Source organism: Erpetoichthys calabaricus, chromosome 11 (genome assembly GCF_900747795.2).
Source record: "Erpetoichthys calabaricus chromosome 11, fErpCal1.3, whole genome shotgun sequence".
Lineage (NCBI taxonomy): Eukaryota > Metazoa > Chordata > Cladistia > Polypteriformes > Polypteridae > Erpetoichthys > Erpetoichthys calabaricus.
In genome coordinates, this window is record NC_041404.2 from 63,624,174 (window position 1) to 63,645,621 (window position 21,448).

General features: G+C 46.1%; 1 protein-coding gene across 2 annotated transcripts; it reads right to left on the reverse strand.

Annotated features, from left to right (window-relative positions):
- Positions 1-224: 224 nt before the first annotated feature.
- LOC114660487 (eukaryotic peptide chain release factor subunit 1) lies at positions 225-21,077 on the reverse strand. 2 transcript variants are annotated; one of them, XM_028813212.2, is made up of 11 exons: positions 20,940-21,077; positions 20,498-20,606; positions 11,055-11,230; positions 5,012-5,151; positions 4,786-4,924; positions 4,330-4,520; positions 4,032-4,161; positions 3,444-3,599; positions 2,305-2,369; positions 1,435-1,582; positions 225-1,348 (listed from the first exon to the last, which is right to left on the reverse strand). In XM_028813212.2, exons 2-11 carry the CDS (start codon positions 20,581-20,583, stop codon positions 1,266-1,268), a joined length of 1,314 nt encoding a protein of 437 aa, XP_028669045.2. In that variant the 5' UTR covers positions 20,584-20,606; positions 20,940-21,077; the 3' UTR covers positions 225-1,265. The 2 variants fall into 2 exon arrangements, with proteins under 2 accessions (XP_028669045.2, XP_051789914.1); XM_051933954.1 differs by lacking the exon at positions 20,940-21,077 and adding an exon at positions 20,717-20,865.
- Positions 21,078-21,448: the final 371 nt, after the last annotated feature.

Below are 21,448 nucleotides of genomic sequence, written 5' to 3' on the forward strand. Positions count from 1 at the left end.
GACTGGTCCCGCGTTCAAAGGCCCAACCATGCAACACGGCTTCAAGTAGCCAATCATAGCTTGTACAAGTGGCACAAGAACGCGGAGAGTGCGAATCCCAAGATGGCAGAAAAGCAGAGGCTGGAGACAGAGACCACGGGGGCCAATAAAGACCCCTATCGTAAAGCCTGCGTCACCCATCCCACCGCCACGCTGCCGGTGGAGACATGAAATGCAGTGCGACACGGTTTCATAAAACTTTATTGAAATCAGGAAATTGGCTCACAGCACAGTCAAACCAGTCGTGTCCACTGGCCGGCTAAACAGCCCACACAAATGCCAGCGTCTCACTGCGGCTGGCACTGAACTCATTTCTTTAAAGCAGAATGAAAGGAATGACTCACTCACTCGCTCATTTCAACGTTTGTTCAGGATCGTCCAGAAGTCACGACGTGCCCATTCACGATGAGTGTGTCCCGCCAGACCCTTGACGGGCGAGACGCCCGCACCATTCCTCACAGACCTGGCCCTGCATGTACGGTAAGTGCACTTGGTGGGACATTAACAATGTCGACAGTGACAGCAGAATGACAAAAGGCCGAACGTCAAGCTCATGCTGGTTCTCGGGACAAACCTGCAGAGTGCAATCAAAAGTAAATGTGATGAAGGCGGCGAGGCTTCTGTCTGTGGAGGGACGGCGCGCGTCATGGGGGGCAGACGGCATTTCAAAGCACTAAAATGATGGTGGCGCACATTCGCCTTCTAACTGACCGCCCCCTGTGCCAACGTGCAGATAATCTTAAGTTACGCAGCGGCACACGGTGCGGCAAAAATGCTATGAAGAGAAAGCTGGCGTCCTCTTAATCCTATTTACATAAGACTGGCAGCTAGCGGGCTCTCCCGCCATCCTTGGTCCTAATCGGTGCCTACACCCCCGCCCCGTTAGAGTGCCCGCTGATGAAATGGGACGCCCGACTATTTCAAGTTCTTTTTAGCAGTTCAAATTTAATACACTTTGCCTCCACATACAGAGGTAAAAAAATGTGACTTTCATAAAATACAACAGCAACCAAAGGCAGTAAAAATAAAACCGAATCTGAGAAATGAAGTCCAGAGTTGCTGTACGGGGGACAGTAGTAAGAGTGCGCATCGACACCGTAGTTACCGTCGTGGAGATCTACATGGGAATATCCAACGGGAAATGTTTGTGTTCTAAGGCAGGGAGCTTTGCTTTCGACTCTCGTTAAGTTCTGTGGGAGGGAATCACAAGGCCTGATCTCGACTACCTAGTAGTCATCCAAATCGAAGAACTCGTCGTCATCTCCCTGGTACTCCATTCCCTGGAAATCAACTCTGTATCGGAGGATGCCTGTGGAAAGAGAGGGCCGTCAAACAAGCGCATTGGGGGGCGCGCGCGCCGCCCCCCAGCCCCCCCGAGGACCTGCTGGCACTCACCTCCAATCCCACCAAAGCCTTTGACAAACTGCGAGCCCTCCTGCGACTTGTCCGTCACAATTTCCAACGTGGCTCCAAATTTTTTGTAGTTGTTGGCAAACCACTCCAGCAGGGGCATGCTCTCTATCAGCTCGTGCTCCTGTCCGGTCTGCAAGAGGAGAAGCGGCACGTGAGGGCACAGGACTGCAAGTCTCCCCGGTGACACTCCTCCACTTTGAAGCCATCATGGGACTGATTAAAAGGTACAGCAGAGACACCCCCCCCCCACCCCATGTTCGATGAAGGACGCCATGACAGGTCCGTCAGGGTGGGCTTCACTCTAACCATTTTGCTTTTCATGAACTGACTGCACAAGCTCATGTTGTTAAACAGGCCTGCGTTGGCGCTGCTGCCCAATTCCTGCTTTTTCTCTTCTCCCATGTGACACAGATTGGAATGTGTGCGTTTTAGAGAAGCGTCATCCCTAAAAAAAGGACATGGAGGCAGAGCTGCTCAGGAAGGTCGTAAGCAGCAGTTGGCATTTCAAACCTCGATACTTCACCCCTCTTGATGGCCCAATTACTCTTTCATTTTCACCCCTTTGGGTCATTCACAGAACCCCAAACAGAGCCAGTTGGCAGCGGCGGTGACTCGGCCTTAGAAGGGGGGCAGGAGGACCCTGAATATGAGTTGTGCTCTTACAGTCTGCTGGGCGTCTTCAGCGGCTCAAAGTTAGCCAACTGCAATGCCCAGCGGCTCTCCTGACCGCTTTCTTCTTCGCTCACCACTTCAACATTTTACTTCACTTATCGTCTTCTCCGTTTTTTTGCTATTCTATGAGATATCTGAGCTCCCCACAATGAAGTGATCAGCAGGCGCTCATCGTCTTACCTCCTTGTCAGTGAAGTGAGATTTGTCCTTCTCTTGCTCTGGTGTCAGGTACAGCACCTTCTCCTCTGAAACACAAAGCAGCAGTTAACAGGGGGACCCCATCGAGCAGCCTGAGGTGCCCCCAATTCCTAGAGGACTGTTAATAAAATGCTCTGCAGGAATATAAAGGCAGTCAGTTGGTGACACACTAACAGTTAAATCTTTACAGGCACCCAAAAATGAAACCTGTTTGGGGAAAATGCATTCTGATGATCTCATCGGAGTTAAGCAGACTTCTGGGTAATTACTCAGTCAAAGGCGACCACGACTGATCAAGAAATGTCATCAAAATCTGCATTTCTAATATGAATTCATCAGCAACATGCCGCTCTTTGGGGGGCACATTAGTGTTAAAGGAGTCTGGGAGGTCTTACATTACACTTGGGCAACAAAGAAAGACATAAAACACATTTAAGGAACGGTCATTAAAGCAGAGCAGAGGGTACATCAAGCTGTGGTCATCCCCTCCAGGGGCTACTTAACATTTTGGGCCAAAACACTTCAGAGTGTCACAGCCTGAAGAATCCGTGAAAGCTCAGCAATAATCCACCCTGATGGGTGTCCACTAATGGCCGCCACCCCAAAAAACATACCTGAAATGACAAGCATTCCAATGACACCCCACTAAACTGAGACCACACTTGTGAAGACATGGCGGCATCGGGCCAACCACATAACAGGAGCGGGCGTGCGAGGACGACACTCCCAGTGGCCTCGTCATTCAATAGCACAGCCTGACTTGAGGGGTCCCAAGCCATACGTGCTTGAGGGGTTTGGTGTTCAGAGAGCCCAACAAGGAGTCAGCCATTCAGACCTAACAGTGGAAACGCAGCCACAGACATGTTACATGGCTTCCTTCTTATGTCAGTGCACACACTTATGAGGGTCTCATGAAGCAAAGATCACCACAGGGGCGTCGGGGACATGCCAGTTGATGCAGTGGGCCCAGCAGAAATGGACTAATCGGTTTTGCCAATACACGGCACAGAAACACCAGGGAGAAGTTCACCCTGACAGTGCGGGCACATCAAGTCGTTATGCCAGTAATCATCCACTGATGTCACACACGTCCCCAGACTCCGTTTCTGCCGGGGTCTTACCCTCAGTTCCATGGCAGCGAAGAACATAGCGCATGATGTCCAAGTTTTCGTAGACAATGAGAATTTCCACTGCTCCCATCTCCAGAGCCTTCAGGGTATCCTCCACTCCAAAGCAGTACTTGCCCGTGTCCTGGCTGATCTCATCAAAGTATCTCCCTGTTGTAAAACACAGACACTCCACATCTTAAAGCACATCAAGAACGTTTGGCCACTCGATAGCGAGTGGAGCTTCAGCTTTCTGAGGTCCCAGAAATCTCCTCTGAAAATCCTCCGATTCTTAGCGTTAGGTGAATTTTAAATGGCTGCGCTGACGCTTCATTCTGGGACCTCTGGCTCGTCGTCCCACAACCCACCACCAGACTGGCCTTGAGAACATGAATGGGCAAAATTCTTCCATTATAAACACTGAAGATGAAATGCAAGTACCAATAAAGTGGCATAAACGAAGGGCTGCTATTCAGAAGCTTTAAAGTCATTAAAAGGTCAGAACATCATGCATCGATCAGAGAGGAATACAAAACCATGGAGACCTGGTGGCGTCCGATACGCTCCAAGTCCAAACCTTAATGACGGCCCAGACAGACTTACCGATTAGTTTCTTTTCCTGGATAAACTTGACATTGGACAGAACCTCCGCCGAGAGCTCGATGGCCTGGTTAAAGCCATTCTCCCCTCCATAGGAGATGTCAACTAACTTCAGAACCTTGGCTTGCAATCTCTGTGAACGACAGAAATGGCCACTTGATTCCAAACACTGAAAAGCAGAAGCAGCTCTGCATGCAATGTGGAGGATGAATAATATTACGATAAAGACACGGGGAACTCGAATGCCACGTGTGGTTCAAGTGTTTCGTGAGGACCCAGCCTGGCACGAGGGGTGACTTACCGCATCAAACATGTCAGACTGACTAAGTTCAGTCTTGAAATCTGCAGACCCAGCTAACACCATGCCAGCAACGTTGACCTTGTCATTGGAAACAAACAGCTGGACTGCTGTCTCAGCAACTTTCCGTACATAGTTGTGTCTCTTCTCCATTCTCAATCGAGCAAATCGTAGTGCAGACTGGCCTCCTCTGCCTAGACAACAGAAAGCACACAGCGTTTCACCGAGTAAGCACCGCAGCTTTCTCCACCGTCCTTGGAGAAGTGAGGGTCACCGCTTTTAAGGCAGTGACACATTTACTGTGCCCTCGCTCGCACTCTAGTCCCTCATCACTACGGAGTGCCACTGTCCATCTTGATGTGTTTGTCATTTTGTAAAAAACTGCAAGGTTATGAAAAATCCCACCAATGTACAACAACAGAGTTTATGAAATTCGTAGGTGAAAAGGGACCAAATTACCGTGCTTCTTCGGCAGGTCAACAGTAAATTTGTGCAGCACCTCTCGGGTGTTTCCCTGGAGTGTACCAAACAGGGCTCCGCTGCCATCAATCACAATGAAACCAAATTTACTGTCATCTGATAGCAGTGCAGTAAGGGCCTGGGCACGAATCAGAAAGAAAGAAAAATAAAATACAGAGCAGCCATTTAGCAACCACAAAAAAAAATGAACAGGTGGGACGCTCACCTCTGTATGAAATTTGTTATCACATAGGTAGAGAGATGTGTTGATGGGTTTGAATGGTTCAAAGTCTATGTTGACCTTCTTTTCCTTGCCTTCTTCTGTAACGATTGTTCCACAGTACACGACTAGACCATTTGGTGGCACTAAGACAGAGAGAGACACACAGGAGAGGATGAGAGTGGACATCAGTCCTCCTTTACATACAAACAAGAGAAACGTCATTTACGTCAAATGTCAATGCTTCACTACCAACACGGCTTCAATCAACTCACCGTGAAGTGCACGTCATGATCCGATATCTGGGGAATTTAAAAACGGCCCGTGATTAATAACACCCACAGACTGGGTCTGCCACGTGCTCAAGTAACCAGCAGTGCATACCAATGCCAACATGTCGTCGTCATCCGGTGAGGCCTCACGTGGTGTACTGCGCTGCGGTCTCGATCTCCATATTATAAAGACGTGAGCACGTCCAGAGAAGAGTGAATTACGAGGGCATGCGACTGAAGTTTTTAAAATTATGAAAGGAATTGGAACAGGAGATCCCAGCTATACAATATCATTTATTTTAGTATAGTAGCCCAAAATCACACAACAAGTGCCGCAATGGGCTTTAACAGGCTCTGCCTTCTGAGAGAGACCCCATACCAGGCAGGTTGGGCATGCAATGGGTGTCAATCCAACACAATACACAGGACACAAGTCATCCTCAATACAACAGAAATATGACAAGTCCACCAGATGACATCCCATAATACGAGTTCCGGCGACCTCGGCATTCAGGCTGCCTCCCCCATTGGCCGAGTCAGTGCTGGGCCAGCCAATCCAATGAAAGGATCCTCCATCAGAGAGGAGCTGCTGGTTTAAAATGAATTCTTCATCAAGAACACAGGGACACGGAGGGGAACTCGTTAAGGGCAAGTCTTACACAAATGGTGGGAAGATTCAAACCCCCAACACAAGCAGCTGTTGACAGATGCAGTAAATAAACAAACAAGAGGTGTACAGGGCTAGGAGAACCGACAGATGCCAGGCTAACATTACTTTGGAGAACGGGGCTGGTTAGCTTGTCGGACCCAATGATCCTCTGTCCTCGTCCAGGCTGAAATCTCAAGGAAAGCGGGGCCTGTTCTCGCGTAGAGGACCCCCATTGATTCTCCCAGCAAATCCACAAAGATCTGCACTCCTCACTCTCTACATGTCAAAAGGCAGGCCAGGGCTGTAGTGTGAGGCCTAATGCTGCTGCCAAAGAAGCCCATCCTGTGTGGCGTTTGCATGCTCCTCTTGTGCAAGTGGGTACACGAGTGGGATCCCTAATGCGCTGGTTAATGCCATACACCCAATGCTGCCAGGCTGGGCTCCAGCTCCTGTGAACCTGAACCGCATTAAGCGAGTTGGAGAGGCGATATGGAGCTCTACATCTCCGAGGCTGAAACAGATGCTAAAAAGACACCAACATGGCAGGTTTATCAATAACTCCAGTAGGGAGTGAGCCAAGGCACCAAGGCAAATGGCATTCAGTGGGCCTTTGTGTGGATTCCAAGTGAGTCCACAAAGCTCTTTGTGGCATACAAAGCAGAAGCAGGCCCTCCTTCATACATGCCAGTAGCGGACCATGCGAGCAACACAACCGTTGACTAACATTCCGTAAACTGCCCCCAAATGAGTTCTGTATGCTATACTGGATTTACACAAATGGCGCCGGCACATGCCAAGCAAAGAAGAATGCCCGCTTGTGCAGATATCACCTCTGCCAGCAGCACTGAACACACAGGCTTAATGGAGGAGAGGTCAGCATCTCGGCAGCACTTACGAGAAATGTCACCCCATCAAACCATTCACCCTGAGAGGCTGTAGACTGGGAGAAGTGTGAGTGACTGGTAAGAGCAAATAAAAAAGGCTGCACCCGAAACTTGAATTACTATTGTGGAAGTCGATACAACTTCAAGGCTATGCTAAAGGAATGTTTAATTTATCATTATAAAAACTGAAAAGAAATTGAAAATGGCAACCTTTTCATGCTAAATAATTCCATGAATAATGGCAAAATGTAAACGGATAAAGGAGAGTGCAATGACCTAACTGGCAAATCGAGACGACTGTAATCAAAAAATGAAAATAATATTTACACACGGGCAACTCCGTTTGTGATGATGGCAGAGGCGTGTGTGTTCAAACAGTCCATGGGGATGACGGCCCAAGCTCCGTAAATGAGGCGATACACACTTCTTGGGTGCACACGCAGCCTGGCACAGGTCTAGTGGCAGTTGGCGGATGTAAGCTAGTGGGCACAAAGCACTGCCCTCTGCGTCACGTCAAAGCAGACCCCCTTAGCTTTTTACAAGACTCGGCTGGTTTCATTTGTAACACCAAGTGCCAAGGCGTTCAACGTTAGCCCCCTTGTCTTCTGGTAAAAGCCATCGCCGTGATCCTTTAGCCCCTCATTCGGTGGCACTTGTCTCTGAACTAACTCTGAGTTACGTTCAGTTTGCTCACAGCCACCCGCGGAAGGCAGCTTGCAGTTGTGAAAAGTTCTACTGAAGTGACGTTTCAATTCAAAGATGGGCGTCTGGTCTTGTTTAACTTTACTTCGACTTGGCTCACTGGCTGATTGGGGGGCTAGGGATCCAATTATCTTCTCACATGGGCACATGGGTAGGTGTTGGGGAAGTTCAATTCTGTCAATAGATCAAACCATTATTTAAAACCTGTGTACCGTGTTCACTCGGGTCGGCTTTAGTCAGTCATTTCCCAACACAGGGTCAAGGGGGTCTGCTGGAGCCAATCCCAGCCAGCACAAGGCACAAGGCAGGAACAAATCCCACACATCTTTTCAATGCGGATTATTCATTCTCTTGTATTTCATTTCTGCTGTCTTGTTAATGTGTGCATTGAATTGTAAAGTGTCCTTGAGTGTATGAAAGGCGCTACATAAATAAAACATTATTATTATTATTATTACTACTACTACTGTGGTCCCGAACACCCAAGTAAATAACTGCTGGGATGAGAAATGAAATCAGCAGCAGGATAAGCAAAGGCCACCGGAGCGCCACGCTGTAAATCTGCCTCTCCGTCACCATCAGTAACAGGGCTGTCATCTGTGTAGAGTAGACGGACAGATCAGTGGTATACAATGAGAGCTTAGAACAACTGAAATTTCAAAAAATGTATGGGGGGCAAAACAAAAAAACAAACCAAAACCACATGCTTAAATGAACATCCAAGTACGAGTACAAGTGTGCTGCTCAGGAAACAAGCGACTAGCAGCCACAGGCTTGGCACTGAGAGGCTGTCAAGGAAATAGGAAAGGGGAAGAAAAATTGGGGTGGAAAGAAATTACAACTTCGCAAAATAATAAGTAAAAATTCATGGGGTACTCGTGCAATCTCAGGGGCTTTCTTCAAGTTTTCCCTTTTTCACATTTCTTTTAGGGCCCATAGACACTTTATTTTTAAATGACGCTTCAACTCTAAATCTTTTGGGGGCAAATTCATGTCTGCCACGATCGTAAAAAGTTACTCTAAAAACATTGAACTCATTCCGTAAGCGGGCCTTTGGCGATTATTTTCTGCAGGTGTAACAGAAGGACTCATATCAGACTGGGGGACATGTTGTCCACTTTCATTAACATTAAAATTAAAGAGGAATAATAAATTGGTGAATTGTAGAGTGGAATATCAAGAATGAATGTGCTGCAAAACTTATATACTGTGGCCACACAGACCTTGTGAGATCCTACTGCATGGTTCTTGGCAATTCGCAGATTCCAGTGCCAGGGTCAGCCTAACCCACCTTTTGATACAACATAAGTAGGTTTGCTAAAGTTCTGCCCTTAGGAATATCCCAGACGTGAAGTGCTCCAGCTCTGCGTTCTCCATTCCTACCGCTCATCCCAGGACCCCTGGCTTCACTACAAGCTTCAAGGTCTCTCTCTTGTTAAGGTGGGTTAGTGCAGCATGAACAGCCATGGACGCCGCATTCTCCATGGATCTGCTACCCTGACGCAGGTCCAATTTGGCAGGCGTGCTTTGTCACTGAATAGGTGAACACAATAAACTGCTTCACTGGCCCACCTTTTAAGATGAGTAGGGCTGAATATTCTGTAATGCAGAAAATGATGTGGAAGGAGAGACAAGCCCCTTATTTGAAATTATAATCATTCAAATCGAGTCTATGCAAATGCTTTTTTACTGAGCACTGTCAGAAAAATATTAGCTGACTGCAGTTCATTTGTTCAACTGATTCCAGAGACGTGGCAACAAGTCATTAGGGCTGAAAATTTCAGTGGGGTAAGAATCAGAACCAATATTCTTGAGGTGCCCAAAATCCTCAGCCGCACTTGCTGCTGCCAATTAGGGTTTCTCTCAGCTGACGACTACATTGCCGTCTTCATAGAGGCTGCCATCGGAGGACTGCTGCATGACTGGATTCGGAGCTTGATAGCTTAATGCAAAGTAAGAGCAATTTTCAACTCCAAGTACCGCCAACTTTGTGTATGTTTGAGCACTTTGCTCATCCCATTCAGCTCTTCTCTCTTGCGAAGTGGAGCACACGTACCACTGAAGGGCCTGTCAAGTTCTTCCATCGATCAATGGTGCACTTTCACACCTCTGGATGTTTTGAATGTCAGACTAGTCTATTAGTGACTTCTTTTCTTTTCTTTTTTTAAATGTTTAACCCTGGGTGAGTGAATTCAGGACAAATGTCTCATTCTTTTTTATTTTTAACCTCACCATGTGCTGTTCAGGAGCCTTTCCCTGTTTAACTTAAAATGCTAAAACTAAACCAAACTCCTTCCTGTAAGTATCAGGCAGACAAACACAAGGCACAGGGTCACCATCAGCATTGTATTTAGTGCAAAGGAGGATGACGCGTAATGACAGCAAGTGAAAGGCAGACTGCCATTTCCACATGCAGTTTTATTTATGATGTAACAGAAGGGACATATCATGGTGCAAACAACCTGTAGGGAGGAATTCCTAGACTGGCCCTAAACCACATAAACGTGGTTTGTGGACACAGCAGATTTCCATGCTCCATTCTTGTGTACTGGAGTTATTCTGCAGCTCAAACCCCCCGTACCACATCCCACCCGGCAGTCAGCCCCGAGTGCTGCCTCTGCTGCACAGCATTAAAGGAGAATTGTATCTGGCAGTTATGGGGATTGAAATTACGACTTGGTGGCAGCTGTCAAAAAATCACTTAGCCAGGTGAGATTCACAGCAACTCTGCTCTGTTCTCCACGCCTCACTTTTACAGGCTTTTCCTTCTTTATGCTCCAATCTCGCCCCTCGTGCGTATGCACAATTCAGTGAAGGGTCAGTTCTAATGTGTTTACAACGTAAAGGAATGCTGCCGAGTGACAGAGAAATTCAAACTCATCCCTCACAATTTCCTTCTTTCAGGCCTTAAGCAACAACCCATTCAGAGGTTACATTTTCAGCTCTTTATCTTGTGCATTTATTTCAATGGCCGTGTTTGTAGGCGGTGAGGGTGTCAAATGGGGGTGCAGCTGAACTCTAACTCAATAACTCACTAAAAACTGCTTGAAATGGATTTTTACATTTCTAGGTCGAATCAGTTTGCTATAATTTGTGCGAGTCTTATCTGTGTTAAGACTGTTAGTGTGACACTAGCAATTCTATTTGTGACCGAAATGAGCAGCGTGATACGCAGGCCTGGTCACACAGCAAGTGTCGGCACAGTGAATGGCCGTTTTCATTAATCAGATCGAATACGCTCATTTCTAAGAACCTGGCTGGCACCTCCATTACATTTAACACTTTCAAACAAATCTCAATTCAGACAACAACTCCGCTGAGAGAAGAAGTCAAAGTGTAGAGCTAAGGTAACATATGACTGGGGGGTACAGTGAAAGGCTGTCAGTACCGTACTTCTGGGCGACTGCCACTCATTACCGTTTACTCGACTAACGAGACATATCTAGGCACGAGACCTGAAATTGTGAAGCACAATACACAGAAAGAGGACAAGTGGGTCAGACCTGCAGAAAGACGGACACAGCAAATTCACAGCAGCTCACCTTTGTTGTAAAGTTTAAGCCTCTGCTGTACGGATGTGATGGCCCCAAGAACAGACAATCGGTTTACTCTGGATTTGATGTTAGATGCTGTGCCAAATTCATCTGCCAACATCTTTGCGACTCGTGAGATCTGGTCTTTGGGTGGAATAATCAGGGAAATCATACTGGTACCATTTCTGTAAAAAAAAAAAATAAAAAAATAACACAAATGAGTGACTTAAGAGCCGACATCAGAGTTTGGGACACACGTGCCCCCTAGTTTCTGTCTTAACGGAACCCAATTCATTGTTAAGATTCAAGAATTCTGCCAAGCACTTGGATTGGACGCCCTGTAACACAACTCGTACTCTCCAACCTGCTCTGCCAGATTCAGGACTGTGTTGTGCCACAAAGCCATACCAGAAACGCTGGTCGCGAGGCAGGACATGAACTCTGGATAGGCCTCTGGAAGTCTGCAATCACCAACTTAACACAACTTACTGTACACGACTTTGGTGACGCAGAATGACACCCCATGAGACGCACAGACATGGGACTCAAACCAAAGAACCACGAGGAAGCCATGCTGCCCACCATGGCACCCTAGTTACCGTTTAACATTCTCTTAATTAACTTGCCAGGAAATATCATCCGCTGCACCTTGGTCCTGCTGTGCCCGTTTTGTGACGGTGACCAGAAACATACAGGGCACTTCATGGGCAGCCAGTCCCCAAGCTTGGGCTGGTCGGCAGTACTCATGGTGTACGTCTAATTTTACTCTTGTCACGTGGATGAGACTGCTCTTTGCAACTGTCTGCCAATTTGTAAGATTCTCCAGATGTTGTTTTTGCTTCATTTTTAATATTTCATCTCAGGGTGGATTCAGAACCATCAAGGAAATGGGTCATCAGTGCTAAACTGTTGAAAATCATTTCCCTTTTCGATTCATCACAAGCCCTGCAGGCCGTGATGTCACCAGGCAGGTCATGCCCTTTAAAGTGCGCTGAGTTTCTGCTCCCCACAAAGCTACTTGTGTCTCAGAAGGGTGCCAGATGTGCCCTCATTGCCCTGCACACACCCCGTTACATGAATGCCAGAGGTGCCCAGACTGAACATTTAAAAACAGCACTGACCCCAAAGCATTGCTTTTCGATTCCTTCTCATTCTGCTAGTTTTCCAAGTTCAATATCAGCATCAATCAGGACATCAGCATACATAAGAAATGAGAATGCTACTGGGACAGATGCCAAGGAGCTTCACTAACAAACACACCTCATGTGTAGCGTCTGCCTCTTAATTGGCCTCACCATCTGTTGCCAGCTCCGCGACGGGCGAGCTGGAGCCCATAATTATGCGCTGTGGCCCCTCGGTCTCATCTGGATTTACCGCCCTTACACTCCTCTCCTCTCTGCACTCTCTTCTTTCATCATGTTGCTCAACACTTGAGGTAAACCCAAAAGAAACACTGATAGAAGTTAAATTTAGGATTAACAGTAAAGAGTCATCAGGCTGGAAAACCATGCCGAGGGTCTTCGACTAAAACCTTCTTTTCTCTATTTCTCTATCCTCAACATTATGATGATGTGACTGACGCCTTCATCCAAGGAGACCTGCAACATTCCTGATACAATTGGCTGCACTTCTGTGGCTCTTCCAGTTGGAGCGCAGGAAGGTGAAGGGACCTGTTCCTGGTCTCAGAGTGTCAGTAGTGGGATTTGAAGTCCTAACCACCCCACCGTGCGGCCTGCACGAAGGAATTGACATCAGGAAGGGTTTGTACTGCATGTTGGGTACGTAAGAGTCAGAATAAGAACTCGGCATGTGTGACGATAAGGACCCCATAAACAAAGGACAATACTGCAGAATTCAAGCCCCTCTTCTACCATATCCCTCCTTTACTTCTGCCCAGTTTGAAACTGTGTTGAGCGAAAGCCACGGTAGAATCTGCGGCCAATTCATGCTGTGGCACTTTACCCTGAGTAAAAACCGCATCTGGAGTTTAACAAAAGTGTGCAGTTTGAAATTACTAAGATAAAATAGCGGCAGTGCCTTTAAAAGGGCAGCCCTTTGGCGATCGTCTGCGAAGGCTCACATGTCCTTTTATTTATCAGGCACAGTCTATGGTTCTCCTTCTTTTGGCTCCAACTTATTAGAGAAGAGGAGACCCGTCCGTTGAAAAAGCCGCATGAATTGCGGCACCGTAGCCACTTTAGAACTGCAAACAGTTCTGGTCTGAAAAGTGAAAAGGCCTTAAAGTGCCAGGAGACGCCAGGAAGTGGCAAACAAGCATGAAGAAGGTGAAGATATCAGGCAGGCCCATCAGCTTGTCTGGCCTAAGCAGGAGGTGCAGAATATAAAGCGCCCGTTACCAAAAAGTACTTCACTGCTCATTATGTTACTCACTCATAACATATGACCCAGCGACTCCGTCATTTCACCAAAAAACCAAAGAAACTTATGAGGGGCATTAATAATAAATGATTTAATACACAACAAGATCAGCTCAGATCATCCAAGGCAGATTCATCTCTGCTGGGGACAATAAAGTGGACGTAAGGCTAATAAAAGACAACACCACCGCGGTCAAACACAGCACCGCTCCTCACATTGCTCAAGTCAGAGCGTTGGAGGAGTGAAGAAATATAAACTTCACAAGGTACAAATAAAACAACTAAAATCTGGAACACCTAAGCAATCCTCATCCTCCGAGACTGGCTTTCTTCAATTCCACACAAGTGGCGCCCTCCAAGTACAACTTGTGTTTAGAAAGATAAAGCCTAGAAAGTGACGCTTGTGTAACACGAGTAGTGACAACTTCACATGTCGCTTTAACCTCCGCCCGCCCGTCCGCCGCATGTTCAGCACAGACAAGACAAACTGCCGGGGCCAGCAGGAGACTCCAAATGTCTGGTTAATTACAACTTTAAAAGTAGCCACGCCAATACACAACCGAGTGGACGGATAAGAGCGTAATCTGCTCAGACATCACAGCACTTTCTAGAATAACCGGAACTCAAGACCCACACAAACGCACTGATGGGCATCAAAACAGGCTCAAGATCCACTCTCCATGCACTCTATACATTAATAAGGCGTGGGGGGGGCTGCACGTGCCAAGTGGCATGGGTCGTCTTCAGAGCAGACTAGTGCTATTCTTATTATCACTGGCCTCATTACAATACCATTTATTTTTGTAGAGCCCAAAACCGCCCAAGGACGGCCGCAATGGGCTTTAACAGGCCCTGTCTTTTGACAGCCCCCCAGTCTCGACTCTCTAAGAAGACAAGGAAAACCCTAGAAGGGAGAGAATGGAAGAAACCTCAGGAAAGGCAGTTCAAAGAGACCCCTGTCCAGGTAGGTTGGGTGTGCAGTGGATGTCAAAAAAGGGGGTACATACAAGACCAAAGCATTGCCTTTCTAAAATAAAAAGGCCGAATGAAAATATATTGTACAAGAAGGACACCTAAACAGCAGGCAAAATGTCACCCCCAGAAAGCTTTAAATACGATAAATCAAGCAGACAAAGCAGCAACATGTCCTTCAATTAAGGGAAACACAAAACAGAGGAGAACACCAGAGTCACAGGCCTGCACAGCTAATTACGCTAAAAACCTCCAGCACACCAACCGCCACAATACATTACAGCTCTGCACCTTCCAGAGGCATCTAAATAATTAAAATTGAAAAAGTCCAACTTCAGAAACAAACGAAAACAATTCACCTTTAAGAGAGGGCTGGGTGATAGTCACACCTCAGTCCGTGAAAATGACTCCCATAAAGGCCCTGCAGGTACCACCCCCCCAAAGAGTCGGGAGCTGAGCGTCACTCTGCCATCTTTAGCTCCTGCCTTCTCCGCAGATATTCAACTTCATAAACATTTACACAAACTTACGGCACTCGCTCTGTTAAAAACACTTTGTCACTTCCAGCTTCATTTTGTAAAGACAAACATTAACAACCTGTTGAGCTCACAGCACTTGTTAGACTTTCTAAACCTTCACTGTGGATGCTGTCACAAGTCTACCGTGAGAGTAGCAAAACCAAAATGCCAGCTGTGTGATGTGAAGAGACAAATTCTGCTTGCATAGGAAAGCCTCTTCAATTTGAATGCACTGGCAGAGTTCTTCAGGCTCCCACAAAGAGAACTGGAAGGACCACGAGGGGCACAAGGTGTACAGGACGTCATTTTTAGGAATGCTGTTTATCAAGAAAGAAAGACCCACTGCTGCACTGGCTTTGCCCGTTCTACTGTATTAGAAAACGGGATGGGGGGCAATGCCGACTTCCAGGACACTGTTGTGTGTCGAGTGCCTGAATCGGACTGAACCTCTAAATAACGTTGACTGTACTGAGCGAGCGAGCCAGGAGCTGAGCACTGTTGGTGCAACTCACTCACCTCTCGGCCACCGAGTGTGTCGCCAGCGTCGACCGTGTGCGTATGCTCCACTATTACGTTCAATTCACAAGATTTCCCAAAGAGATGTCAACACGCCATCAGAATGGCACTTTAGTATACTGAACAGCATTCAGTCACTGCACCAGCCGACAATTTGATGCCGAGGCGACTGTGAAACAGTGCAGCAAAACAGCAAGGAACGTTCAGTTTGCTAAGATACAAAAGGAGGCATGACACTGATACTTTACCATAGGAAGCGGCAAAATCTTTTGGATTTAAACTTTTTGATCCAAAATGGCCGTCCATCCTAGGTTCTGCTGTATGCATGCCTGGGCTGACCAATCAGAGTGCACAGATGAGGCCTTTTCTTGTACGTCACTGTGCTTAATAACTAAAAGGACAGACGGGCGTCTAATTGATGGCTGATGATCTCAGACTGAAAGGTTACAAAAGTGTGTGTGTCTGATCAAATACACCAACACATTGTTTATTCTCTCCCCTTAAAACTGTCATCAATTATTAATCCTTAATGTTATTTTTTGAAGGTTATTTACCCCATTTGAATTGAAGATCCGCCTCTCCATCTAATTCATCGGTCAAGAATCCTGTCTTTAATTCAAACACACAGCATTGTGGGAACAACGTTTACATTCAGTGCAGAGTTTTTAGGAAGTAACCGTTTATATGTCGGCAAAACAAATTCACACTTTTGGACTGTTTTAACAGAACCAAATAGACACTAGACACATGGATAATGAAACACAAGTTACAGGAACCTTTGTTTCTTTCTTCCATGACCATTCTTCACCTCATTTGTCACTGTCCAGATTGGGTCACCTCAAGGTCCTGTTGAGTTTGAATATTAAACGTTTAATTTCTCCATGAACACATAAGATTATTCTTTCCTCGGCCACCACTATAAACTACAAGGTAAGTACCACTTAACAAAAAAAAGAAATAAGTCTATCATTTATGGGGGATGTAAATGAAAATCAAGAAGGTGAAAGTATGACATAAAAGTAGCTGTGGAAACGTTTACTCCAAGTACTGATTCCTTCTTCAAAATAGTAAAATTAATAACGGAAATGCAAAAGAGGAGACCATCCAGTGGGACACAAAAACAGAGGGGACTAATTAAATGGCTGCTTGGCAAAAATCTCAGTATAGGAGATCAGCTTCTCTGAATATGAAAACACAAACTACTCGGGGCTTTCTGACAAATGGAGACTAAATGTTTATGTATTAAGTTTCCAAAAGCTTTCTTAAAGATTACACAAACACACCCCCCCCCCGAGTGTATACAGTATGCACCAACACATACACTGCTTTGGAAAAGCATTGAGCTGCCAAAACAACTTGGCCATTTGACTGTCTCCATGTCTCAACTCACAAGATATTAAAGTTAAGAATGTGTCCTGCTTCCCCACCACACATCACATAGAAAAACGAAGACATTAAAAATCTTTCAACAACTTGCTGAAAGAGACAAAGCCAAATGACGATATCTGGAACGTCTTCCTCCCATGTGCTCAGTGCCGTGTCTCCCCCAGGCCCTGGATAGCCGCCTCCTCTTGTTGGGTCAACTGTTCTCACTTTGGTCAAACAGCACGGTGCAGAGCAAACCAAAATGAAGACAACAGAACGTTCAAAACAAGAAGAGATGGGAGAAATCATTCATGTGAAAAACACAAAAAGGATGGCAGCTGAAAAATATTCCATCATTCATTTAACTATAACCTTAGTGAGATTTCTTTGGCAGAAGAGTCATCATGGAGCAACATATCACTATTAACTGAGCTCAATGACAACAAAATGGGTGCCTGTATAAGAAATATTGAGGTGGCCATCCAGAAAATGTAGAAATCTTACCAATTGTGATGGTTGTTTTCTTTTGTTTTGCCCCACCATGCCAACACTTCAGGCCTGTTGATACACAGCCTATTAAATTCTAACTTGCCTTCCACGGATGCCTTTTGGGTGTAAAATTTGTGTAAATATTTTATTGACTTTATTAGCGTTCTGTCCACCCCATCAGACCAATCCCACCAGGCCCACGACACACAACTAGGCCCACATTTCCACACACACGTATGCAAGGGGGTCTTTGTCATTTTCAAGCAACATCAAAACAAAAGCAGAATGCAGGCCAGACTAAGGGAGCAAAAACACTCTTTTCTGTTCTGCTTATATTATGTTGTTGAACTAATGTCGGTATAACTGCAAGCTGAACTACAGGAGTTAACTGTAATATTCTTTATTTTATGTCGTAATACTGAAATACACTGAATTTAAATCAGTTAATAGAAGGTTTCCATTAAAACATACATAAATACCTCACTCTGTAAAATACAATCAGTCATCAGCACCCCTGGGCTGGGAGTCAGCCCACTGCAGTGTGTTTTGCATTCTCCTTCCTGGGCCAATTTACAGTCATCAGTAATGTAGTACACAAGTATTGGAAATGTACAAAGAAATCTGGAGTATCCAGAAAGGAACCTCCATGGGTACGTATGGGGAACATGCAAACTCAACACAGAGAGCGACTGGGCTGAGATTTGAACTCGGCCTCCTAAAGCTGAGGCAGCAGTGCTAATCACTGCATCACCTGCCCATCGGACACGCGTGTAGAGATGAAAGTAATGCCCTCTGCCTCTGGCATCTTTCAATAGCCACCGAGTCACTTGTTTGAAACGATCAAATGGCCATCTTTACAATTCAGTTTATTAACAACAAATCTAACATTAAATAAAATGCCTTTCAGAATCAATAGAGATTTATTATTTGAGGTACAACTTAACAGACTACATCACACTATAAATTAAAATGCTAGACACAAAAAAATTTCAAGTCATTGACTAAACCTCTAGGGCAACAGCCGGCATCAACAAATAACTATAAAAATGGGAGGGTTGTATGATCAGTTCTACTTTCACTCGAGCCCGGGCTTAAGCCGTGTAATAGTTCATGTAAAACTTGTATTTTAAAGATGCACTTTATGGCCCTCTTTTAGGACTGAATAGCCTGTTCTTCACAAAATTATTACAATCCTCTAACAAAGGTTTTCAACATGCACCAAACATCCCATAAAATGTGCAGCAGCAGACCTTAAAAATAACAAGAGATCACACAAATACAACTGAAACAAAATGTCAATATTCTGATGTGTCCGGAGGTCACCGGCACTCCACTGTGCATGTGGCCATTAAAGTTTGACGTAAACTACATTTAGAACATGCAAGAAAAGGTAATCCAAGGAAGAATATAATCAGAAAGATGGTGCAGTTGGCACAGAATACCAAACCAGGTGGAAAGGTAGATGCTAGGGAATCAGCTGAATTGATACAGATTGCCTTGGACTGCATACAGGCTTGAGGAGACTTGTGGCAGATGCAGTTCCGTTAAAGTAAATGTCAAATATTACATGTAGAATGCAAGAAAATCACATTTGAACACATAACGGGAGGTCTGAAATTGGGAAGTACTCCATATGAGAAGAGCCTGGGCACCATAGCGAACTCATCACTAGTGTGTACAGAAGTCATCAGCAAAGCTAATAAGGTGTTCAGTTATGGAGTACAAGTCAAGGGAGGTTACATTTAACTTCAATAAGACAACTAATGAGGCCTCACCTGGTGAACTGTGCTTCTGGTAACCATATTACAAACAAAAAAAAAAAAAGACAGCAGTGCTAGAAAACGTCCAGAGAAGAGCAGCTAGGCTGCTTCCATTACTAAGAGGTATGAGCTATGAAGAGAACCGTCACAGTTTACAGGGGACATGACTGAGGAGGTTCAAATCATGAAAGGAATTAGTACAGAGAATCACAGTTGCTACTTTAAAAATAAACCTTTGCAATAAGAACACGGGGACACAATTACAAACTTACAGAAAGATTTCCCACAAAGGTCACTTGTTTTTCTTCAAGCAAAGAATAATGGAATAAATGTAGTAGTAGTAGTATGGTGAAGAGTAGGACTTTAGGGACCTTCCAGTCTTGACTAGATGTTACTTTGGACAATGTAGGTGAATAGGATGAACAAGCTTGTTGGGCTGAATGGCCTGTGCTCATCATAATGTTTCTAAAAAGCAAGTTTTCATTGTGAAAGCAAAGTGAACACTACTACACTATCTTTGAAAAGCACCAAGGAAAAAAAGGACAGCTTTTCACCAGCTTCAGAATTTACTAAAGGAACACTACAGAGAGAAAAGGAAGCAATAAACAAGAGTTCTTTCAACAAATAAATTAGTTACATTAATATTTAGTGAAAGTAAGTGGATTTAACAATGACGTGTGGATGGTACATAAACTGGAGGACGACACAGAGTCGAATCACTGCTCCTGGCAGAATACCACTTCTTGATGCCTTTGCAACTCTGATTCAAATAAAGCATTTTTGAAAGTGTGACTTATGTATCTCACTTGAGAGTCTGGGATATGGTGCTCAGCTGCCCCGTTCGTCCACACAAAAGATTTAAATTGGGAGGAGGTAGGCCACCTGTGCAGTGCAACTCCACACACCCCTGGCCGTTTCGCACCTCCTTACAAAACTGTCAATAGCAGGCCGTAACTGTGCGGCTTATCAAGGCGCTCGGGGTGGCCGAGGCCAGTCCACCGTATACCGATTTGTTTCTAACGAACCAGAGAAAGCAGTCGAGCTCCTTTCTCGTTCTCATTGGCTTGTCTTATTATTCAGACTGCGCTTTTTAGCCAAAACAATAAGGGTACCATTCACCGTACCACAGAATGTAGGAAAAGGCGTGAGGTTACCTCTGGATTTAAAGCGCCTGCTGCCTTTTGTTTGGCTTCAAACGGCCCCCATCACCCAACGTTCTGACGTGTTTCCACATTACCTTGATGAGGTCTGCCTTTCGGCTACAAGGGGGTCAACTCGGGCTACTCGAGACCCCCCGGGCGTTTCTTTAAAAACAGCAGCTCGGCTACACACACACGCCACTGGACCCCGACTCCACGGTCCCCACCCAGAGCTCTCACGATTCCGAGGTAGGCGTAGGCCCAACTCCACTCCGAAGGTTTGTTACTCTGTTCTCGATGGTCACGGTTTCTTACCCCCTTGCCGCTTCCAAGCTTTTGATTAGCTTCTTGATTTTCCAGATCTCCACGTTTCTGTCGGCTGCGCTCGGGTCGTCCGCCATCTTTCCTGTTATCGCTTCAGCACCTGCGGTGTGGTATAGTTAAAACAGTGAGGACCGGGCGCACTGAAACAATGAAATCCACAGTGGCGCTTTTGAGCCCGCGTAGCTCGTTAGTCCACCCGCCTGTCTCTACCTGCGCCTTTCCCGCTCTCCCGGTCAGGCCCCACCGCCTGGCCTCACCCGTACTGAACCGGCGCTGCTAACTCAGTTCGGGGAGTCGGGCCTTGGCATCTGGCCTTCCGAAACTCCGCACCCCAGCTTGGTTCACCGCACCGGGACGAACGACATGAAGCGTACGTCTCCCCGGTTTCGCTACAGGGGCCGATGGCCAATCCCCAGCTTCGCCTGCGCCTCACCTGGCACCTCCGCTCCGCACCACTCGGCTCGTGCGAGGACTCGAGCGCTGTGACGTCGTCAGCAGTGCCGGCTGCGCTCTCCACCTCACGTGGGGGAGACTTCCCTGACTTCACTTCCTGGAAACGTTTTGGTGACGACACGCATTGGCCACCTGCGATTGGATAATGCGGACAAGAGGCGGGTCTCGAGCGCAAGCGTGTGCGCGTTTCCTTCTCCCAAGTCTGATTCACGCTTAGAGCGCTCAGACGCGTCGGGGGTTTCGGTTGTCGCAGAGAAATGTCGGGATAGTGCTGTCCAATGAGGGGCGAAAGGGTACAAACAGACAGACAGGGCGTTCGCTTCTTAACTTTATGGGCACACCTGAACTAGGCGAAGCGGTTCGTCTCGAGTACCAAAAAAATCCAGAGATTCAGCTCACGCGGCGTCCATTTTCGTATTCGCGCCCATTGGAAGCAAATAATAGAAATCATTCGTTGGTTTTGATTCTTATTGGCTGTCTTCCGTATAA

Bases quoted from the DNA above. Each gene is read 5' to 3' on its own strand.
- LOC114660487 (XM_028813212.2), bottom strand. From the start codon at position 20,583: ATGGCGGACGACCCGAGCGCAGCCGACAGAAACGTGGAGATCTGGAAA. The intron at 11,231-20,497 runs GTAAGAAACCGT...TTTTTTTTACAG, and splicing joins AGCTTGGAAGCGGCAAGGGG to AAATGGTACCAGTATGATTT. The intron at 5,152-11,054 runs GTGAGCTGCTGT...TCTCTGTCTTAG, and splicing joins GCTTAAACTTTACAACAAAG to TGCCACCAAATGGTCTAGTC.